This window comes from Aquarana catesbeiana, linkage group LG04 (assembly GCF_042186555.1).
Source record: "Aquarana catesbeiana isolate 2022-GZ linkage group LG04, ASM4218655v1, whole genome shotgun sequence".
NCBI classification, from domain to species: Eukaryota; Metazoa; Chordata; class Amphibia; order Anura; family Ranidae; genus Aquarana; species Aquarana catesbeiana.
In genome coordinates, this window is record NC_133327.1 from 318,905,864 (window position 1) to 318,924,948 (window position 19,085).

General features: G+C 40.9%; 1 protein-coding gene across 4 annotated transcripts in view; it reads right to left on the reverse strand.

Moving 5' to 3' along the window:
- Nucleotides 1-19,085, reverse strand: part of PHIP (PHIP subunit of CUL4-Ring ligase complex) — a 262,408-nt gene that overhangs the window by 136,142 nt on the left and 107,181 nt on the right. For all 4 annotated transcript variants that reach the window (XM_073626842.1, XM_073626841.1, XM_073626840.1 and 1 more), the window contains exons 17-20: nucleotides 15,941-16,166; nucleotides 9,263-9,397; nucleotides 2,244-2,427; nucleotides 1,908-2,031 (exon numbers count right to left, since the gene is read on the reverse strand). In XM_073626842.1, coding sequence (XP_073482943.1) covers nucleotides 1,908-2,031; nucleotides 2,244-2,427; nucleotides 9,263-9,397; nucleotides 15,941-16,166 — 669 coding nt within the window. The remainder of the gene's footprint in view (nucleotides 1-1,907; nucleotides 2,032-2,243; nucleotides 2,428-9,262; nucleotides 9,398-15,940; nucleotides 16,167-19,085) is intronic.

Below are 19,085 nucleotides of genomic sequence, written 5' to 3' on the forward strand. Positions count from 1 at the left end.
TACAGTAATCCGTGCTAAAAATATGCAGTTACTGTACCGACACTGACAGAGAAGGAGTCAACATCTACGGCGATCAAGGTGTTAGATGTGTGCCTAACAAGCGTTACACTGTGTGTGCTGTTTTTACTAAGCAATGTGCTGTTTACTTCCTGCTTTGCAGGAAGAAAAAAACATGCACATTGCTGCTGTCAGAAGAGAGCCCTGTGTTTGTTTACCTACACAGGGTTCTATTCGGTAATGTCCAGAGCTGGCGACCAATCAGCGGCCAGCAGCCACAGATTGGTTGGCACTGCAGCTAATAGCAGTACAGCCAGGGTGGCGCGCTCTACCCCGGAACAGAGTGGCCGCCCTGCTGCAGTATATCTGTGGTGGGTGGTCATTAAGCGGTTAATTTCAAAGTCTTTGTAAAGAGACATTAATGCACTTGACATAAAGGCATTGGAGAACCTAAACTTCACATCAGGTGGCAACAACATTTTTCACTCCTATGCTACTACAGAGGTGGGCAAAAGTTTTGACAATGACACAAATATTTATTTTCAAAGTCTGCTGCCTCAGTTTTTAGGATGGCAATTTGCATATACTCGAAATTGTTATGAAGAGTGATCAGATGAATTGCAATTAATTGCAGAGTCCCTCCTTGCCATGAAAATGAACTTAATCCCAAAAACAAACATTTCCACTGCATTTGTAAAGAAGGCTTCAGGCGCCCAAGAAAGTCCAGCAGATGTCAGGACCGTCACCTGCAGTTGATTCAGCTGGGAGATTGGGGCACCGCCAGTACAGAGCTTGCTCAGGAATGGCAGCAGGCAGGTGTGAGTGCATCTGCACGCACAGGGAGAAAACTTTTGGAGGATGGTCTGGTGTCAAGAAGGGCAACAAAGAAGACTAACATAAGGGACAGACTGATTTTCGGCAAAAGGTACAGGTATTGGAATGTTGAGGACTGAGGTAAAGTAATTTTCTCTGATGAACCCCCTTTCTGATTGTTTGGGGCATCTGGAAAAAACCTTGTCCGGAGAAGAAAAGGTGAGCGCTACCATCAGTCATGTGTCATGCCAACAGTAAAGCATCCTGAGACCATTCATGTGTGGGGTGGGTTGCTTCTCAGCCAAGGGAGTGGTCTCAAAAACAAAGCCATGAATAAAGACTGGTACAAAAACATCCTCCAAGAGCAACTTCTCCCAACCAGGTGACGAACAATGCCTTTTCCAGCATGATGGAGCATCTTGCCATAAGGAAAAAGTGATAAGTGGCCTGGGGAAACAAAACATTGACTTTTTGGGTTCATGGCCAGGAAACTCCCCAGACCTTATTCCCATTGAGAACTTGTGGTCAATCCTCAAGAGGCAGGTGAACAACCCCCCCCCCCCCCACAAAATTCTGACAAACCCCAAGCATTAATTATGCAAGAATGGACTGCCATCAGTCAGGATGTGGCCCAGAAGTTGATTGACAGCATGCAAGGTGAAATTGCAGGTCTTGAAAAAGAAGGGTCAACACTGAAAATATTGACTCTTTGAATAAACATAATTTAATTGTCAAAAAAAGACTTTGACACTTGTAAAATGCTTTTAATTATACTTCAGTATATCATAGTAACATCTGACAAAAAAAAAAAAAAAAAAAGCAGACTGTGATAATATTGGTGTTATTCTCAAAACTTTTGGCCACAGCTGTATACAAAGCCAGCCCTGTATGAGTAGGCTGCATGTACCCAAGATTAGCGATTATCGCCGCTAGCAATAATCGCTGTGTTCTGCCACCAAGAGAACACAATGGCTGTGCAAGAGGGATTCCCCTGTCAACACCCGTGGTTGCAGGAAAGAAATTTGCTCCGTCTATGGCCAGCCTAACCCTAAGAATCTATGAAGGAATTTAGCCAGTCAGTGTAGCCAATGACTTACCTTTGAAGAAGAGGCTACTTTATTTTCTCTCACACTATGACTGGGTACAGTTTTCCTTTTCTCTTCGGCTTTATAGAGATGTATTTCTTCTTGACCTTTTGCTGTTCGCCATTCTTCCTGTTTACTAGGAACAGAATGAGAATAGACTTAGCAATGAGTAAAAAAAAAAAAAAGCAAAAAAAGTGTATGTGTTTCCACAGATAACGTAGAAGAAAAAAAAATATATATATAATAGAATAGAATGGCATTGACGCAAAATATTACATTACCGTGTGTAAATGCTCAAGAGCTCCTGAATAAAAAACAAAGTGTGAACCATGTTGTTAAAAACTATACCTGGCTACTCCGGGGGAGAGTTCAGGAACTACCACTCTCCGACTCCAGGCCACTAGATCCCTTTCAGTTGCCATCTCACTGCGGGGAGCATTGCTATGCATCTGTCGAACACCTTCAATCTGACCGCTGCGTCTTAAGCCAATATTTGGGGGAGAATGAACTTCTGGATTGGAGCTGATTGAAGCTGCAGGGATTACAGACACTTACAGTTAAAATTGTTTCTACGAAATTAAAGGGGTTGTGTAAAGGCAGAAGGTTTTTTATCTTAATGCATTCTATGCATTAAGATAAAAAGCCTTCTGTGTGCAGCAACCCCCCTCACACTTACCTGAGCCCCCTTTATGTCCACGAGTGTCTCAGCAGTCCGAGATTCCCGGCTAGCCAATCAGAGTGGGCGGGGCGAGGTCTCTGTCTGAATGAACACAGGGAGCCGTTGTTCTGCCGAGAAAGTTCTCCTCGGCAGATAATGACCCCCCTGTAGCGCAGCGCTTGCGCAGTAGGAACAACAAGGGAGCCGCCAAAAAGAGCCGAAGCTGAACACCCGAGTCAGCTGTACATGGTGCCTACGTGTCAAGACTATTGTAAGAAAAACAGTTTGTAACAGGCACCTCGCGGGCTCGCTACGCTTCGGGCACGGCCTCGCTGCGCTCGGCATATTAATATTCTAACTCTATGTCCACTTGGATGGTGGGGCTGTAACGTGGACTTAGGGCAGAATGTAGTGCGCAGATGCCGTGTAGAGCTGACGATCAGCTGTTCATCTTCGGCTATTTTCGGCGGCTCCGTGGTCGATCGTACTGCTCAAGCGCAGTACACGGAGGGTCCTTATCCACCGGGGGAACTTTCTCGGCAAGACACCGCAATTCAGCTTGGGTGCTCCCATAGCAAGCTGTTTGCTGTGGGGGCACTGAACAGGAGGAAGGGGCCAGGAGAGCCGAAGAGGGACCAGAGAAGAGAAGGATCTGGGCTGCCCTGTGCAAATCCACTACAACAGAGCAGGCAAGTATAACATGTTATATTTATAGGGGGGGGGGATTTACTATGGTGGCCAGACATCAGTATAACTGCAATAAGAATAAATGTACCTTTTTAGGTTAAGGGTTTCACATAAAAAAAGTGGATCATTGTAAGCACTCCTGTCAGTAGCAAATGATTTGTCTCCTCCCTATAACTGCTACTACAGCTTGTTCTGTTGAAAAACAGACTTACTGGCCAGATCACCAGGTGAAAATAAAATAATAAAACTAGTGCCAGCACATCTAGGAATTGGTAAGCTGCAATAAAATAAACGTTAGCTTTTCGGTTTAACTACTGACGGTCCAGCCGCCGTCGTTATACATCGCTACTTTGCCATTAAATAATACCGTTGTTATGGCAGCAGCCTGGATGCCGAGTGAGGGAAAGATGGCCCCCTCTTGGCTCCGTAGCATTGGAGGGCTGAAGCGACGTCAAATGTCACTTTCGCCTAATGCTCTTAAAGGGTTTATTTTTTTTTTAAATGACATTTAATTTTTTTTATAACATTTTAGTGTAAATATGAGATCTGTAGTCTTTTTGACCCCAGATCCCATATTTAACCACTTACGGACCCTGCCCACTGTCATTACATGGTGGTACTTTGAAGAGGAATATTGTCGTTATGGCAGCAGCTAGCTGCCATAACCCTGGTATCCTCTTCAGCGGGCGGTCCGCTTTCAGATAAAAGTGGTCTCTGTGGCAGATTCACTGCGAGATAACTTATCAGCAATGGGAGAAGCCCCCCCCCCCCCTCGCTCCAGTGCCCTCCCATCATTTACTGGAGCCATCAGTAGCGGAGTTGAGTGAGGGGTAGAGGGCCCCCACCCAGCTCCATACCAATTCAGGGCAGAAGCAACATCAAAATGTCACTTTTTGTTCTTAAAATAAACTTTTTTGTTTTTCTTTTAAAAAACTTTTTTTTTAATTGCACTTTAGTGTAAATATGAGAGCTGAGGTCTTTTTGACCCCAGATCTCATATTTAAGAGTTCCTGTCATGCTATATTTGTAAACATCCCTTGTAATAGGAATAAATAAGACACAATTTTCTTTTTTTTTTTTTTAAAAAGAAGTATAAAAATCAAAAATGGTAAAATAAATAAGAAAAAAAAAAAAAATTTTTTGAAACACGCCCCGTCGAGCTTGCATGCAGAAGCGCCCATATATGAAAATGGCGTTCAAACCACACATGTGAGGTATCACCGCGATCGTTAGAGCGAGAGCAATAATTCTAGCCCTAGACCTCCTCTAACTTAATACATGCAACCTATAGAATGTTTTAAACGTCGCATATGGAGATTAAGGGTAAAAGTTTGTCGCCATTTCACGAGCGGGCGCAATTTTGAAGCCTGACATGTTGGGTATCAATTTACTCGGCGTAACATCTTTCACAATAAAAAAAGAACCAAAAAAAAAAAAAAAAAACACTTTACTGTAGTCTTATTTTTTAAAAAAGTGCCCTTGTAGGACCACTGCGCAAATACTGTGTGACAAAGTATTGCAACGACCGCCATTTTAATCTTTAGGGTAGGGTTCCAAGTAGTTTTCTAGCAAAAAAAAAAAAAAAAAAAAGATTTTAATTTGTAAAACAAGTTTGAAAAATAGGCCTGGTCTTAAAGTAGTTAAGAGGTCCAGTCATGCTTTTTTTCTATTACAAAGGATGTTTACATTGGTTGTAATAGGCATAAAAGTGACCCAACATTTTTTAAAAAAAAAAGAACAGTGTCAAAATAAAAAAAATAAAAAGTAAAATAAGAAAAAAAAAAAATTAAAAATTAAATCAAAGCGCACCATCCCACCGAGTTCGTACGCATACGCAAGTCGCACACGCTAATGAAAAGGGTGTTCAAATCACACTTATAAAAAGGTATCGCCTCGATCGTTAGAGTGAGAGCAATAATTCTAGCCCTAGACCTCCTCTGTAACTCAAAACTGGTATCCTATAGAAATTTTCAAATGTCACCTATTGAGACTTTTTAAGGGTAATAGTTTATAAATTTGTATATATTATAATATGTTTGGGGGTTTTAAAGAATTTTCTAGCAAAAAAAAAATGATTTTAACTTGTAAACACCGAGTCTGAAAAATAGGCCCGGTCCTATTAATACTGCTTTAAAAAAAACTGCAGCATGAGGGGGGTTCTTCACAGACCCGAGGAACCAGAAATCCCACAAAGAGAAACATAATAGAATGAGTGCTGCAGATTTAGGCACATCAGTTTATCAACTGATTTTAGATTTTTAGGCTTCATTCACACTGGCACTCCTGTGTTTTAGCTTTTCTAAATGCAGGGGAAATCAGCTCCTAGATAACTTTCTATTGAGTTAAGATGTGTTCCTGCTTAAAAGAAAGTTAAGTCACATTCAGATTGTTTAAACAGTTCATGGATGCCCTGAATTCTATTTTCTCCAAACGCAGCTAAACGGACCGCGTCTCAACGCAGCACTTCACAGCATAAATTGCATGATTGAAACATTATATGCATTTAGGAATGTCCTATAAACACATAGAAACAGTATTGACACTGCCAGTGCAAATAAGGCCTAAGAGCCCTTGCACACTGGGGCGGTTTGCAGGCGCTATTGCGCTAATAATAGCGCCTGCAAACCGCCCCGAAAGTGCTGCTGCTTTCATTCCAGTGTGCAAGCCCCGAGGGCTTGCACACTGGAGCGATGCGCTGGCAGGACGGTAAAAAAAGTCCTGCCAGCAGCATCTTCGGAGCGGTGAGGGAGCGGTGTGTATACCGCTCCTTTACCGCTCCTGCCCATTGAAATCAATGGGACGGCGCGGCTATACCGCCGGCAAAGCGCATCTGCAGAGGCGCTTTGCGGTGGTATTTAACCCTTTCTCGGCCGCTAGCGGGGGGTAAAACCGCCCCGCTAGCGGCCGCATACCGACGGTAAAACGCCGCTAATAATAGCGGCGTTTTACCGCCGACGCCGCCCCCCGCCCCAGTGTGCAAGGGCTCTTAGGAGTTTAAAAGGCATGTTCTGAACACTGTTACAGTTAGAGACCACTACTGTATAAACATATACTTCCATAGGGCTTGCAGGAAAATGCGAATTATAAAAGAAGAAGAGGAGAAAAAAAAAAAAAAAAAAGAAACGAACATGTATCTGACTCTTATGAAGCGAACGTTTAACAAACATTTTATTACAAAAACAGAAAATTTTAGACCTCAAAACTCAGGGTAAAAACAACGGTATGCCTATTAAAACTCACATAACTCCCAAAATGATTTCCAAAACATCCTAGAATATAAATCAAACTATCAGAAAACTTGTACCAAACATAATGCATGAATAGTAAGGATGTAGTAATCATGTAACAGTGATGATTGTTCTCTTCTAAAATTACCCACTTCAGCCCCAGGCTGTGTGTACATTTTTGTTTTACTTTAGCCGCTCAGATTACTCTTACTTTGCTCAGCATCACTGGCTCTAAAAAATAATCTCTCGGTCATTGCTGCAGCAATGACCAAGATACCATCCTTCCAGTCCAGCAATGTACCAGTACATCACTGTTCAGCAAATGGTTAAAGGGCTTTGTGTGTGAAATAATTCATCCTAAAGTGAAAAGGATAAATGTAGGATAGCAGGTGATTGATCATGGACAGAAATGACAACATATCATCCAAATTGCAATCCGGGAGAACTCAATGAAGGCTTCTTATATTGCTAAAAATATAACACATCCATCACAAGTTTTCTGATACTTTGAGATCTATACACACACACACTTTTTATTTATTTTAAGATCGTTTTTATTGGTATACATAAAATAAGTTTAACTGTTTGTTGCAAAAAAAAAAAATCTGTCATTTTAGAAATAATTTGAACTTGAAGCCCTATGAAAATAGATATTTATACAGCAGTGGTGTCGAAGTTTGTTATGCTCTGGGTTGTTACCACTTTTTGGTTAATTTTGCGAGGCTTGGAGGTCTGTTCACAAGTTTATTTCCTGTTCTAATTAGTTACTAGTGTGCTTAGGTTTGCCATCAATCTAACTTTCACATCATCAAATGACTGGTGTCATAGCTTATCATATGTGCAGCTTCATGGCAACTGTAGATCAAACAGAAACTAAGATGGCCGTTTCCTTGGCTGTAAGGATAGGAGGGTTTAGTTCCACTTTAAAAATTAACCTAAAGTGTCAATTCACAGTAATACATAAACAAAATATTTAACCACTTGACCTCCGAAAGGTTTTACACTCTTCACGACCAGGCCATTTTTTTGCTACTTAGCACTGAGCTACTTTAACGGTCAATTCTGCGTTCATGCAACATTGTAGGCAAATCCAATTTATATTCTTTTTTTTTCACATAAATTGAGTTTTCTTTTGGCGGTGCTCACCACTGGGTTTTCATATAAAACTAAAAAAAAGACAATTTTGGGGAAAAGAAAAAAAACATTTTCTAGTTTGTTATAAAACATATCCAATAAAGTCAAATTTCCTCATAAATTTAGGCCATTATGTATTCTTGCTCCATCTTTGGATGAAAAAGTGTATATTTTTTGGTTTGTGTGAAAGTTATAGCGTCTACAAACTATGCGATATATTTGAATATTGATCTGTACTGATGACCTAATTTCTTGAGGCCTTAAAATACCAGAACAGTACAAATACCCTCCAAACGACCCCTTTTTTGAAAAGTAGACAGCCTGAGGTATTTAGTAAGAGACATGGTGAGTTTTTTTAAATTGTACTTTTTTTTATCACAATGGAAAAATGAAAATGAGATGGAAAGAAAATTGGAATGGAAAATTACCTTTTTCCCCATCTCCTGTTTATATATATATATATATATATATATATATATATATATATATATATATATATACACACACACACACACACACACACACACACACACATACATACACACACACACACACACACACACACACACACTCTGAGAGCAACAGTGTGTCACCATAATGACACTGTACTACTCTACTCTCAGTGTTTCTCAACTCCAGTCCTCAAGGCGCCCCAACAGGTCATGTTTTCAGGCTCTCCATTATTTTGCACAGGTGATTTGATCAGTTTCACTGCCTTAGTAATTACCACAGCCGATTCACCTGAGGGAAATCCTGTTGGGGCACCTTAAGGGTCGGTTCACACATGGGCAACACGACTTTAGCGCGACTTTGTACCGCGACTTCAACGCGGCTTCAGCGCGACTTTAGCGCGACTTCAGCGCGACTTCGGCAAATTACGAGGCGACTTGAAGTCGCCTCCATGACAGGCGACTTCGCCTGTGGCCAATCACCTCTTTGGGAGGGAGGGGGGAGGGAGGGGTTTTCTCTGCAAAGTCGCTTGAGAGATCCGACTTGCAGGCGACTTACATTGAGTTGAATGGGTACAAGTCGCCTACAAGTCGGATAGAAGTAGTACAGGAACCTTTTTTGAAGTCGGAGCGACTTCAGTAGTGTCAGTTAAGACGGTTCAATTCACTACAATTGTAATCTAAATGCAAAGCGACTTGGGGCGACTTGGGGCGACTTGAGGGCGTACAAGTCGGATCCCAAGTCGCCCCAGTGTGAACCGAGCCTAAGGACTGTAGTTGAGAAACACTGCTCTAGGGGGTGGAGGATGATCAGGGATAGGCATAACTGCTGTGATTACTATTTTGGTTTGCGACTGGCCAACAGCTATCACATGGTACATGGTGCTGTGATTGGGCCAGGTACCATGTGATAGCTGTGGACCAATCACAACACTAAGCACAGCTGTTATAAATTAAACATTCGCAACAGTTGTGTTTACGTGATCGCATATCAATCAAGTGATACCGCAGCCTCTCAAAGCGGTGGGGTACCGGAAGCCACAATCTGCTGTGTCTTGTGGCACACCCAGCGATGTACAGGTATGTCGCCTGGCCTGTAGCTACCGCTCACAGTAAAACTACTGTGGACAGGCGGGAAGTGGTTAAAAGTGGGCAGAAGGCCACTGGATATTTTAACTGCATTGACACACAGTGTCTAGAAATGGTACTTGCCTCTCGCCATGCGACTGCTGGTGTTCCCAGTCCCTGCATTTATCCTCTGGTCTTGTTCCTGCTGAAGCCTCTGAATAAGACTGTCCAAAGGACTGACTTCATCATTTGCTTGCTGGCTGAGTACTTGGTTCAGCCCTGTGATCACAAATTCAGAATATTAAAATATCTTAAGCTAATATTCTATGCAAAATCAAAAACAGAATATCACATAACTACAAAATGCAGCACATTACATTTTTTAGCATGTTTGCCTAGTATAATCTATTAGCATCTGTAGTGTTTTGACACTGAGCCATAATGCAAGCCAAACTTATTATGTACCTAGTAAGAAAGTATACAGAAATAATGCAAACATAGAACGAGCCTGGTAACACCAAGCATATTGATAACTATATAACCATACACACAACAGTTAAAGTAATACTAAATTCTGATAAAGAAAAAAAAATAAATAAATAAAAATATATTCAAGTATGTATTCTCAACTTCAAAAAAGTAAGTTCTATTGCTCCCAGCCTCCTACAAATCCCACATTTTTTGTTTTTGCTGCTATCATCCGACTTCCTGTGAGAGGTTGGCTATGTTCATTCTCCATGATGTCCTGTATGTAAGAACATAGCCACCCCCTCTTACTCACTACTAAGATGGACTATGGGATTTGCAGTGTGCATAGAGCAGTGCACATGACCACAACTAACGTGCACTGCCCGTTACAAACAATGGATATGAGAGGGGGCAGGAGAGATGCAGGAGCTAACAGATGACATTACAAGAAGGTACAAGAAGAAGTAATACAAATTCAATGGGGAAGAATGAAAAAAGTACAGGGCCATTAAAGTGGTTTCAAAGCCCCAAGGGCTTTTTTTTTTTTCAACCTTAAAGCATTTTCTGCATTAAGGAAAAAAAAAACAAACAATCCCTGTGTCCCCCTCAGCCCCCCCATCATACCTACCGGAGCCCATTTTCGATCCAGCGCTGTGCTCAATAGCAGCAGCTACGGGCAGAACGATAGAAGCGGAAGCCATTGGCTCCTGCTGCTGTCAACCAAATCCTATGACGAGGGAGTGGGGGGCAGGGCAAAGTCCCACCATCTGTCCTGGGAGTGGCAAGTACTCAAAGGGGGACCTAAGAAGAGCAGGATCTGGGCTGTTTTGTGCATGACTAAGGCCTTATAGGCTGAAACGCATTAACTGACTTAACCTGCATTTGTTCACTGTGGCTATTCAATAAAATGAAGAAATTTTAAGAGCAATAACCGGAGTGCAGATCATTTTTTTTCCACATTACTCTACTCAGCCAGCGACTGTGGATCGAGCACCTGGGAGCTCTGCTATCTATATGTTGTATGGGTAGTAGCACTGACTTTTCGGTTTATACTGTTCTGTGCAAAACCATTGCACAGAGCAAGCAATTATTGAAAAAAAAAAAAAAAAAAAAAAGAATACAACCTTTAATAATCGCTCTAAAGGATAAGATCACTTTTGGAACATGTTACATATTCCCCCCGTTTTTAGGGTGGAGCTCTACACAACCCCCCCAACACACACACACACACACGACAGCGGGCAGGGATCTTCTCCCCGTGGTCACCATTTGAAACAGGGTGGAGGCGTGCATGGCCGCATCATTAATTCAGTTTCCTGTGAATGAATGCCTACAAGTACCGCCAGTCATTGCAGCTGACGGCTTGTCGGTCAAATTCAATGAGCTGCGAGGGCACTGGTGAGCGTCCTCGCAGTCCATTGATCTTCCTGCTCTCAGGCAGCTGTCTGCCCGTACAAGGTCTGCAGGAGCTGGACATTGCACCCATGATCTGCTCATCTCTGGTGTAATGCTCTGCAAGTTCCTTAGAAAAAAGAAATAACAGCACCTGCAAAAAGACTTGCATTTATTACTTTTTTTATGTAAAAGGTGAAGAACCTATTCTTTACAAAAAAAAAAAAAGGGGGGGGGAGGGGGAATTTCCCAAGTAAATCTTCATAGAGGAACAGCCGGAATTATCAAAAATATAAATAATATTTTATTGAAAAACCCACATATGTGAATTTTTCAATAAAGAATTATTTATATTTTTGATAATTCCAGCTGATCTATGAAGAATTACTTGGGAAATTTCCTTCTCACCCTTTTTTGTATGCTTGCCCTAATTCAGAGGAACACACCTCAAGCCTTTGATTAAATTAACTCGAGGTGACGGTATGCAATGACTTTGAGGAATTGCTAAAATTTAGTTTCCCCTCTCCAGTCTAGCTTGTATCAGGTGTAGCCACTGTGTCATTTTTATTATTTTCTGTTGTTGAACCTATCCTTTACGTCCGTGTTTCTCAACCTTTTTTCAGTCGAGACACCCTTTAAAAATTATAGACAATCTCAAGGCACCCCATTCTAAAATGTAAAAAACTACTCTAATAGCTTTACATAATGTAGCAACATCCACGCATAGGACAACCAACGTTAAAGGCGATTTATTCTTCCAAAGCAAATACACTTTTGTATACTGGTACTGACTAGTATTCCAAGGTTTCTCCTCTTCCTCAATTTCTCTCAATCAGTCAGCTAATGACACCCCAGTGTGGAGGGAGAGGGGCAAAGGAGGGTCTAACAAGGATGCTGTGAAGGCAACAGACAGCCTCCTTATTAACTGATGAGGTCATTGGTTGTTAGGATACCAGTGTCTAGAAAGTTCTAATGGTGCATAATGTAAACCTGTGGTTTTGTGTGACTAAAAAGTCAGGCTTCATCCACCTGCTGGCTTGTATACAATTTCTGATACATTTTTAGGCATTTTGCCAAGGCACCCTGGTTGAAAAAGGCTGCTTTACGTAGTGGATGTGTATGGCTTATTTTTGGAGAATAAGGGTTTTATTTAGTTTCACTTTAAATTACATGACACATGTGCATGAGACAAAACGCTATTTTAAATATTCTTTTGACAATTTATTTGCATTAAAGTATAGCTGTACTTTTAACAACATTTACCCAAACCCAATCCTCCTCCCAAGGATGCATTAAGGTGAAAAAACATGAACCTTTACAACCCCTTTAATAGTCAGAAGCGTTCCACTAGAATCTCAAATGCCAGAGACAGACACAGGTGAGGAACTCTCCCTAGCCAACCATGCCAACTAGGGCTGCAACTAACGATTATTTTCATAATCGATTAGTTGGCCGATTATTGTTTCGATTAATCGATTAATCGGTTATAACCTTAAAAAAAAAAAAGTGTGGCTATAATTTAGTCAATATGTAAAGTTTTTAAAAAAGGCAATTTATTCTGAAATATCTCTATGCAGTGGTAAATATAAATAACCAACCATATGGTTAGGGAGTAAAATATCTAATCCACTCTGAGGATAACAGACAGAAGAGATATACTGTATATACTGTTAGAGGAGATATACTGTTAGAGAAGAGATATACTGTACATACTATTAAAGGGTGAATCTGATAAATATTTTCAGACTCAGGGATCAAATGTCTTCCTTCAAAAAAAAATTTCATTTTAAGAACGTTCGTTCGATTTTCTAATCGGTAGTGGGGTCAAGTCGAGGTTCATTTTCAACCACAGTGACGGGAACATTTGGAAATAGAAAACTTCTTGGTCAAAGGAATTTTCAGACAGTGGATGTGATTTTCGTTCAGAAATTACATTCATTTTAAAAACAGAATGTTAAAAACAAGTGAAAATTTCAAACAACATTCTTTCATTCAGCAAATGTACAAAGATTTTTTGTCTGAATATTCTCGTCTGAAAATTGATCCATGTGGACAGCATAAGGCTCAGTACACACCTTTTGATCTGTTTCTGCTGTGCTTTTTGCTGTGCGTTTTGATTTTTGCACACGTGATTTTGCGGCGATTTGCGTTTTTTTGGCCAATTTGTTGTTGGGCAGATTAAAAAACACAAATTGCTGCAAAAATGCATTAAATGCTTTTCTGCAGCTTCTCCATTGAAGTATATTGAACCAAAAGAGCACCGTTTTTGCGTTAAAAAAAAAGTCCCTGACCCTTTCCAAATACGCAGCAGCTGAAAAAAGCATAGATGTCAACGTGTCCCATAGGAAACCATGTAAATGAAGTGTAGTGCGCTTCTGCAAAAAAGCACCAAAAAACACATAGTTGTGAACGAGGTCTAAGACGTTTAGTAACATAATGGGGTTAAAAAAACAAAAATTAGCCCTTTATAGTAAAAAAGAAAAAAAAAAAGCAGATAATTACTACTGTAAGGGGTTCATTTTTTACTGTAGAACTGTGAAAGTAACATCTACAGTAGCGATTATTTGCTCTTTTTGTACTATAAAAGGCTCGTTTTAGTTTTTTTTAACCCCATTATGTCACTGGCCGATTAACCGATTATGAAAATAGTAATCGATTAATTTCATAATCGATTAGTTGTCGATTAATCGATTAGTTGTTTCAGCCCTAATGCCAACATACAACCAGTTTTTTTTCCCCGTGTTCGAAGATACGTTGGGATTGATGTAGGAGCTGAGTTTTAGTAGCAGATGTACAGAGCAGAAGAACATTTCTCAGTGTTGCATGAAAGTCAGAATAAACTCGGGGAGTTATTGACAGGGAGTATTCCACCTCGAGGGCAGCAACCCTCCTTTCTGCCCTCTGCAAATCCTCCCTCAAGCCCCGACGAACTTGACAAACAAGTGACTGAAGACTGCCTCTGAAGAAAGCTTTAGGCCCCGTTCACACCTATGCGAATTAGATGTGGCTTACACCGCATCCAATTCATAGGACATTTTAAAATGCCTTCATTTGAATGCAACTGGTTCACATCTGTTCATTGCATTCGCACTGCGCATTGCCCAAAAAACGCATGCTTTTTCTGGGCATTGCGGTGCGAATTACAAGCACATCATCTTCTATGGGAACGCATCTGATTCACAGATGCATTCCTTTGCGAACAGGCATTCTCTCCTACTCCTCACTACACCTCCCCCCTCTCCCTGCTCAGCTGATGCACAGACAGAACGGAAAGGCACCGCTGAACAGCTGCTTTTTCTCTTCGAGAAAATGTAGCTGGGATTCGAACCGGACTGGTGTGAAAACAGCCTTAAAAGTATCCCAAGAAGCGAATAGAGATACAGAGCGGTCTTGGTCATTCCAGTAGTGTATCATGTCAGATCTATGCGGCTCAGAAACCCTCGAATCGGACAACCAGAACCTGGATAAACGCCACAAACTATCCGCTGGAGCGGTGGACACATTAAATTTCAAGGCAAGAGGAGCATGGTCCGAAATGCCACGAGACAGGATGGAGATGTCCCGAATTCTAGAAAGCACAGACCCCCCAGCATAGACTGGGTCTATGCAGGAAAATGCTTTTTTACAAGGCAGAATGACAGGTGTAGGCGCGTTGATGGGAATGACGCCACCTCCACACATCTGTCAAATTGGAAGCTTCCGCCCACATTATCCGTAGAATAAGTAACAATTTTAGCAATCAGTTGGTTAAGCAGTCTCATGGAGGCAGGGGGAGGCAAATACACCCCCACCACCACCAGTTCCAATCTATTCAACATAATATGACAAAGGCCGGCCAGGTCCAGCTCCAGTAGCCTAAATGCATGAGATTTATGAATCAAAATGCTAACCCCCCCGGGAATAATTGGTATATGAGGAACGGTAATGGTGTCTTTTAAGACTTAAAAGTGTACTTCCCACCAGATGGGTCTCTTGCAAAATACAAATCTGGGGGGGGAATGAATTAAAAAATTGAAAGACCAGGGACCTCTTCACAGAGAAGTTCAGACCCCTGGCGCGCCAAGACACCAAGCACACCACTCCAGGCAAACTCAGGTGCAGGATGGATCACAGGTGCAGACCTCGGCTCACCACCGTGGAAGACGAATAAGACAAGGAATTGGTCGCACACTGGAACTCCAAATTATCTCAATGTCATCTTTATTGTCAAAAAAGGGTCAGACAGATACAGGCAATGGTAGACGTTTCACAAGCGATAGCTTGCTTGTTCACAACCAATGTAACACTAAACAGGCAGGTCTTTTAAGAGAGTCCACCCAAATTGGGATACACCCAAAAACACACCTGGCTCTAACAGTGCCACATACAAACAACATTACAACCAACATTTTAAAAACATTGCAACGTTTAAAGCGCACACATATGTCTAAACAAATGCACAAAATAACAGTCATAATAAAAATATATATATATGTAAGCTTGCACTCATGTATCCAAAGTTAAATCACAAGCAAATCATGAAAAAGGAGAAAAGTAAAGAAGAGGACAATAAAACCTAGGGAAAAAAAAAAGGACACAAAGTGTCCAAATCCAGGCTTGTAAATGCACAAAAAGGGTTAACCAAAAACACACCTATTCATTGAATATATGATATGCAAAATATCTATGCACACATTATGAACATTCATAGGTGTGTATGTAAATAGATGACGCCAAGCCACTATTTTACAGTCAGCCATAGATACTAGGCACTACAGAACTAGACAAAAATATCAAAAAAAGGGCCTAGGAGCAGAGCCCGGACCACCGCATAAAACAGTTCAGGCAGAACGTGGCAACCCAAGATATCAGAAAGTACGGGTTAGCACAATTTAGTTAAAATTGCAACATTTCCTTAAAAAAAAAAAATTAAAATAATGATTAGAATGCTCATAGTGGCAATTTTTTTTTCAATTAATGTACCTGAGGCAGTAACTCCCATTTGAGGAATAAGTTGTTCATCCCTGCAGTTTTCACGGCCGGGTACTAAACGCTGGAATCTCTGTGGATGAGGATTGCCATCGACATCTACCAAGAATGGTGGTGGCATTAGGTGGGGTGCTTGTTGTGTTTGTTCATCCAGAACATAATTGTTGGCATCACGAATAAGAGGTCGATAATCACTGTGAAAGAACATTTGATCTGCGATCTAGAAATCAAAATTGCAGAAACAAAAGTAAAAAAAAAAAAAAAAAAAAAAAAGAAGAAGTGTTCATTTCTAAAAAGTCAGCCCCACCCAAGTAACTACTCCATGTAGAATCAGCTAGTATTGCAGGTTTGAAATAGATAAACAAGTTGCATATGTGATTCAATTGGGACCCCAGTGACAAGCTATTCCTACCAACATTTCCCCCAATTGCCCAAATGGTGGCTTCACATGTTTTCAATGGATGCTAAAATATATAGTTTAGAATACATAAATAATCAAGGAGCTTGAATGTAAAGGATTGATAACATTATGTCCTTGTGAGCAGAAATAAATGGGAACACAAAAAGGGAAATCTACATCCCCCATCTATGAGTCTGGCAAGGGATGTACAACGATCCCCAAATGATTTAAAAATGGCTAAATTTGACTGTAAGGAAAAATCTACAAATGGTGTACATTTCAAACAACTGCTAATCTGGCCAGGACTAGCCAATCCGGCAATTTCAACCCAAAAGCTGACCATCTTATTCTAAGGCCTCTGCAGATTTTTGTTTTCAGATTTACCAAAACCATGTAGAGTAAGGGCCAACTTGATTGCATACAAACTGAAACTCTTAAGGTTTCAGCTTATATTATATCGTTGTGGTAAATCTGAAGACAAAAATCTGCAGAAAATCTAATAGTGTGTATTCTGCAACCCCAGTGTCATATGCGAGGATATGAATAAGGCCGGATAGCTTAACTCACCTTCCTATTAAAGCACAACAAAGTCCTTAAGAACTTTCTTAACTTTATTTGTGAAATAACAGCAGAGAGTTTCTAGTTATTGCAGGGTGTTAGGAGAGCGCTTCTCTATGTGGAATGCTTATCCAGGGAAGGAGCTATAAAACAGAATGCTTATTGCAGGGTTTGCCAGCTTGTACTTACAGAGCCTTCCATGAGTGAAAAAGAACAGAGGTCAAGGCTAAACAGGAAAAGGAACAGGGAGAAACCAACTAATGAATTTAGACAGGGAGAGTGGGCTAATCCATTCGCTCTACCAGAGAATTGAAAGGTTACTATGGCAACCAGACTCTAGTTGATCAGAAAAGTAAACACTGCAAAGAGAGAGACAGGGCAAACAAACTAGGGACTCTTGTTCCATGATAGTGTGTATGGGGTCTAAGGCTTCATGCGCACTGACAAGGCTTTTGTAAACACCTTCCTCCTAGCAGGAGAAATGCAGCTTCAAAAACAAGACACTGCCTCGTTTTTCCAAGCGCATTAAGGCGAGTCAAACGCTTGTGCATTTATTTTTTGGCCAGAATAAGAATTTATTTTGGCCATTGGAATGAAAAAGGCACAAGTGTTAAATGTACCTTGAACTTAGGCGCATTTACCAGCATTTGCCATTTTTTCGGCCAAAACACTCCACAGGAACACACAAGTGTTTTTTTTTTTTGTTTTTTTTTAGCCTCTAAACTCTTGTAAACGCAAGAACACAGACTAACATGGAGAGGCATTAAAAGCCAGAAAAAAGTGTCAAACTTCTGTTAAATCAGGCATTTGAGCTGCAGAGTACATGAGGCCCAAAAGAAGTCTTCAGGGAACCACAAAATGTCATCACTGGATATTCAGGTAACTCTGGCATAACAAAAACTTTCTGTGCTAGCTCAATACAGTGCATCCCGAAAGTATTCACAGCGCTTCACTTTTTTCAACATTTTATGTTACAGCCTTTTTCAAAATGGATTAAGTTAATTATTTTCCTCAAAATACAAACAATACCCCATAATGACAACGTGAGAAAAAAGTTTATTTAACCGGTTCAATACAGGGCATTTTCACCCCCTTCCATCCCAGACCAATTTTTAGTTTTCAGCGCTGTCGCACTTTAAACGACAATTGCGCGGTCATGCGACGTTGTACCCAAACAAAATTAAGGTCCCTTTTTCCCCACAAATAGAGCTTTCTTTTGGTGGTATTTGATTACCTCTGCGGTTTTTATTTTTTGCGTTATAAACAAAAGAAGAGCGACAATTTTGAAAAAAAACACAATATTTTTTACTTTTTGCTATAATAAATATCCCATTTTTTTTTTTTTTTTTTTTAAACAAAATTTTTTCCTCAGTTTAGGCCGATACGTATTCTTCTACATATTTTTGGTTTAAAAAAAAAAAAAAAAAAAAAAAAAATCGCAATAAGCGTATATTGATTGGTTTGCGCAAAAGTTATAGCGTCTATAAAATATGGGATAGATTTATGGCATTTTTTAAAAAAAATTTTTTTTTTTTTACTAGTAATAGCGGCGATCAGCGATTTTTTTTTCGTGACTGCGACATTATGGCGGACACATCGGACACTTTTGACAAATTTTTGGGACCATTCACATTTATACAGCGATCAATGCTATAAAATTGCATTGATTACTGTGTAAATGTGACAGACAGTGAAGGGGTTAACCACTAGGGGGCAGGGAGGGGTTAAATGTGTTTCCTAGGGAATGCTTCTAACTGTAGGGGGAGGGGACCGATCAGTGTTCCGCTGTTCTGGGAGCACAGATCGCTCTCCTCTGAACTGACAGGACGTGGATCTGTGTGTTTACACACACAGATCCACGGTCCGGCCCGGTTAACAGGCAATCGCGGGGGCCCGGCGGACATCGCGGCCGTTGGGCACACGCACCGGGTCCCGAGCAACGCAGCGGGCGCACGCGCGCCCCCTAGGCGGCCGGGAACCCCAGGCCGTCATAATACGTCCACCCAGGATGGGAGATCCCATCGGTGGACGTCATTTGACTATAGGCGGGTAGGGAAGTGGTTAAAAATCTTTGGAAATGTATTAAAAAAAAAAAAAAAATAATCAAATGTACATAAGTATTCACAGCCTTTACCATTTGACACTCAAAAATTAGCTGAGATGCATCCTGTTTCCACTCCA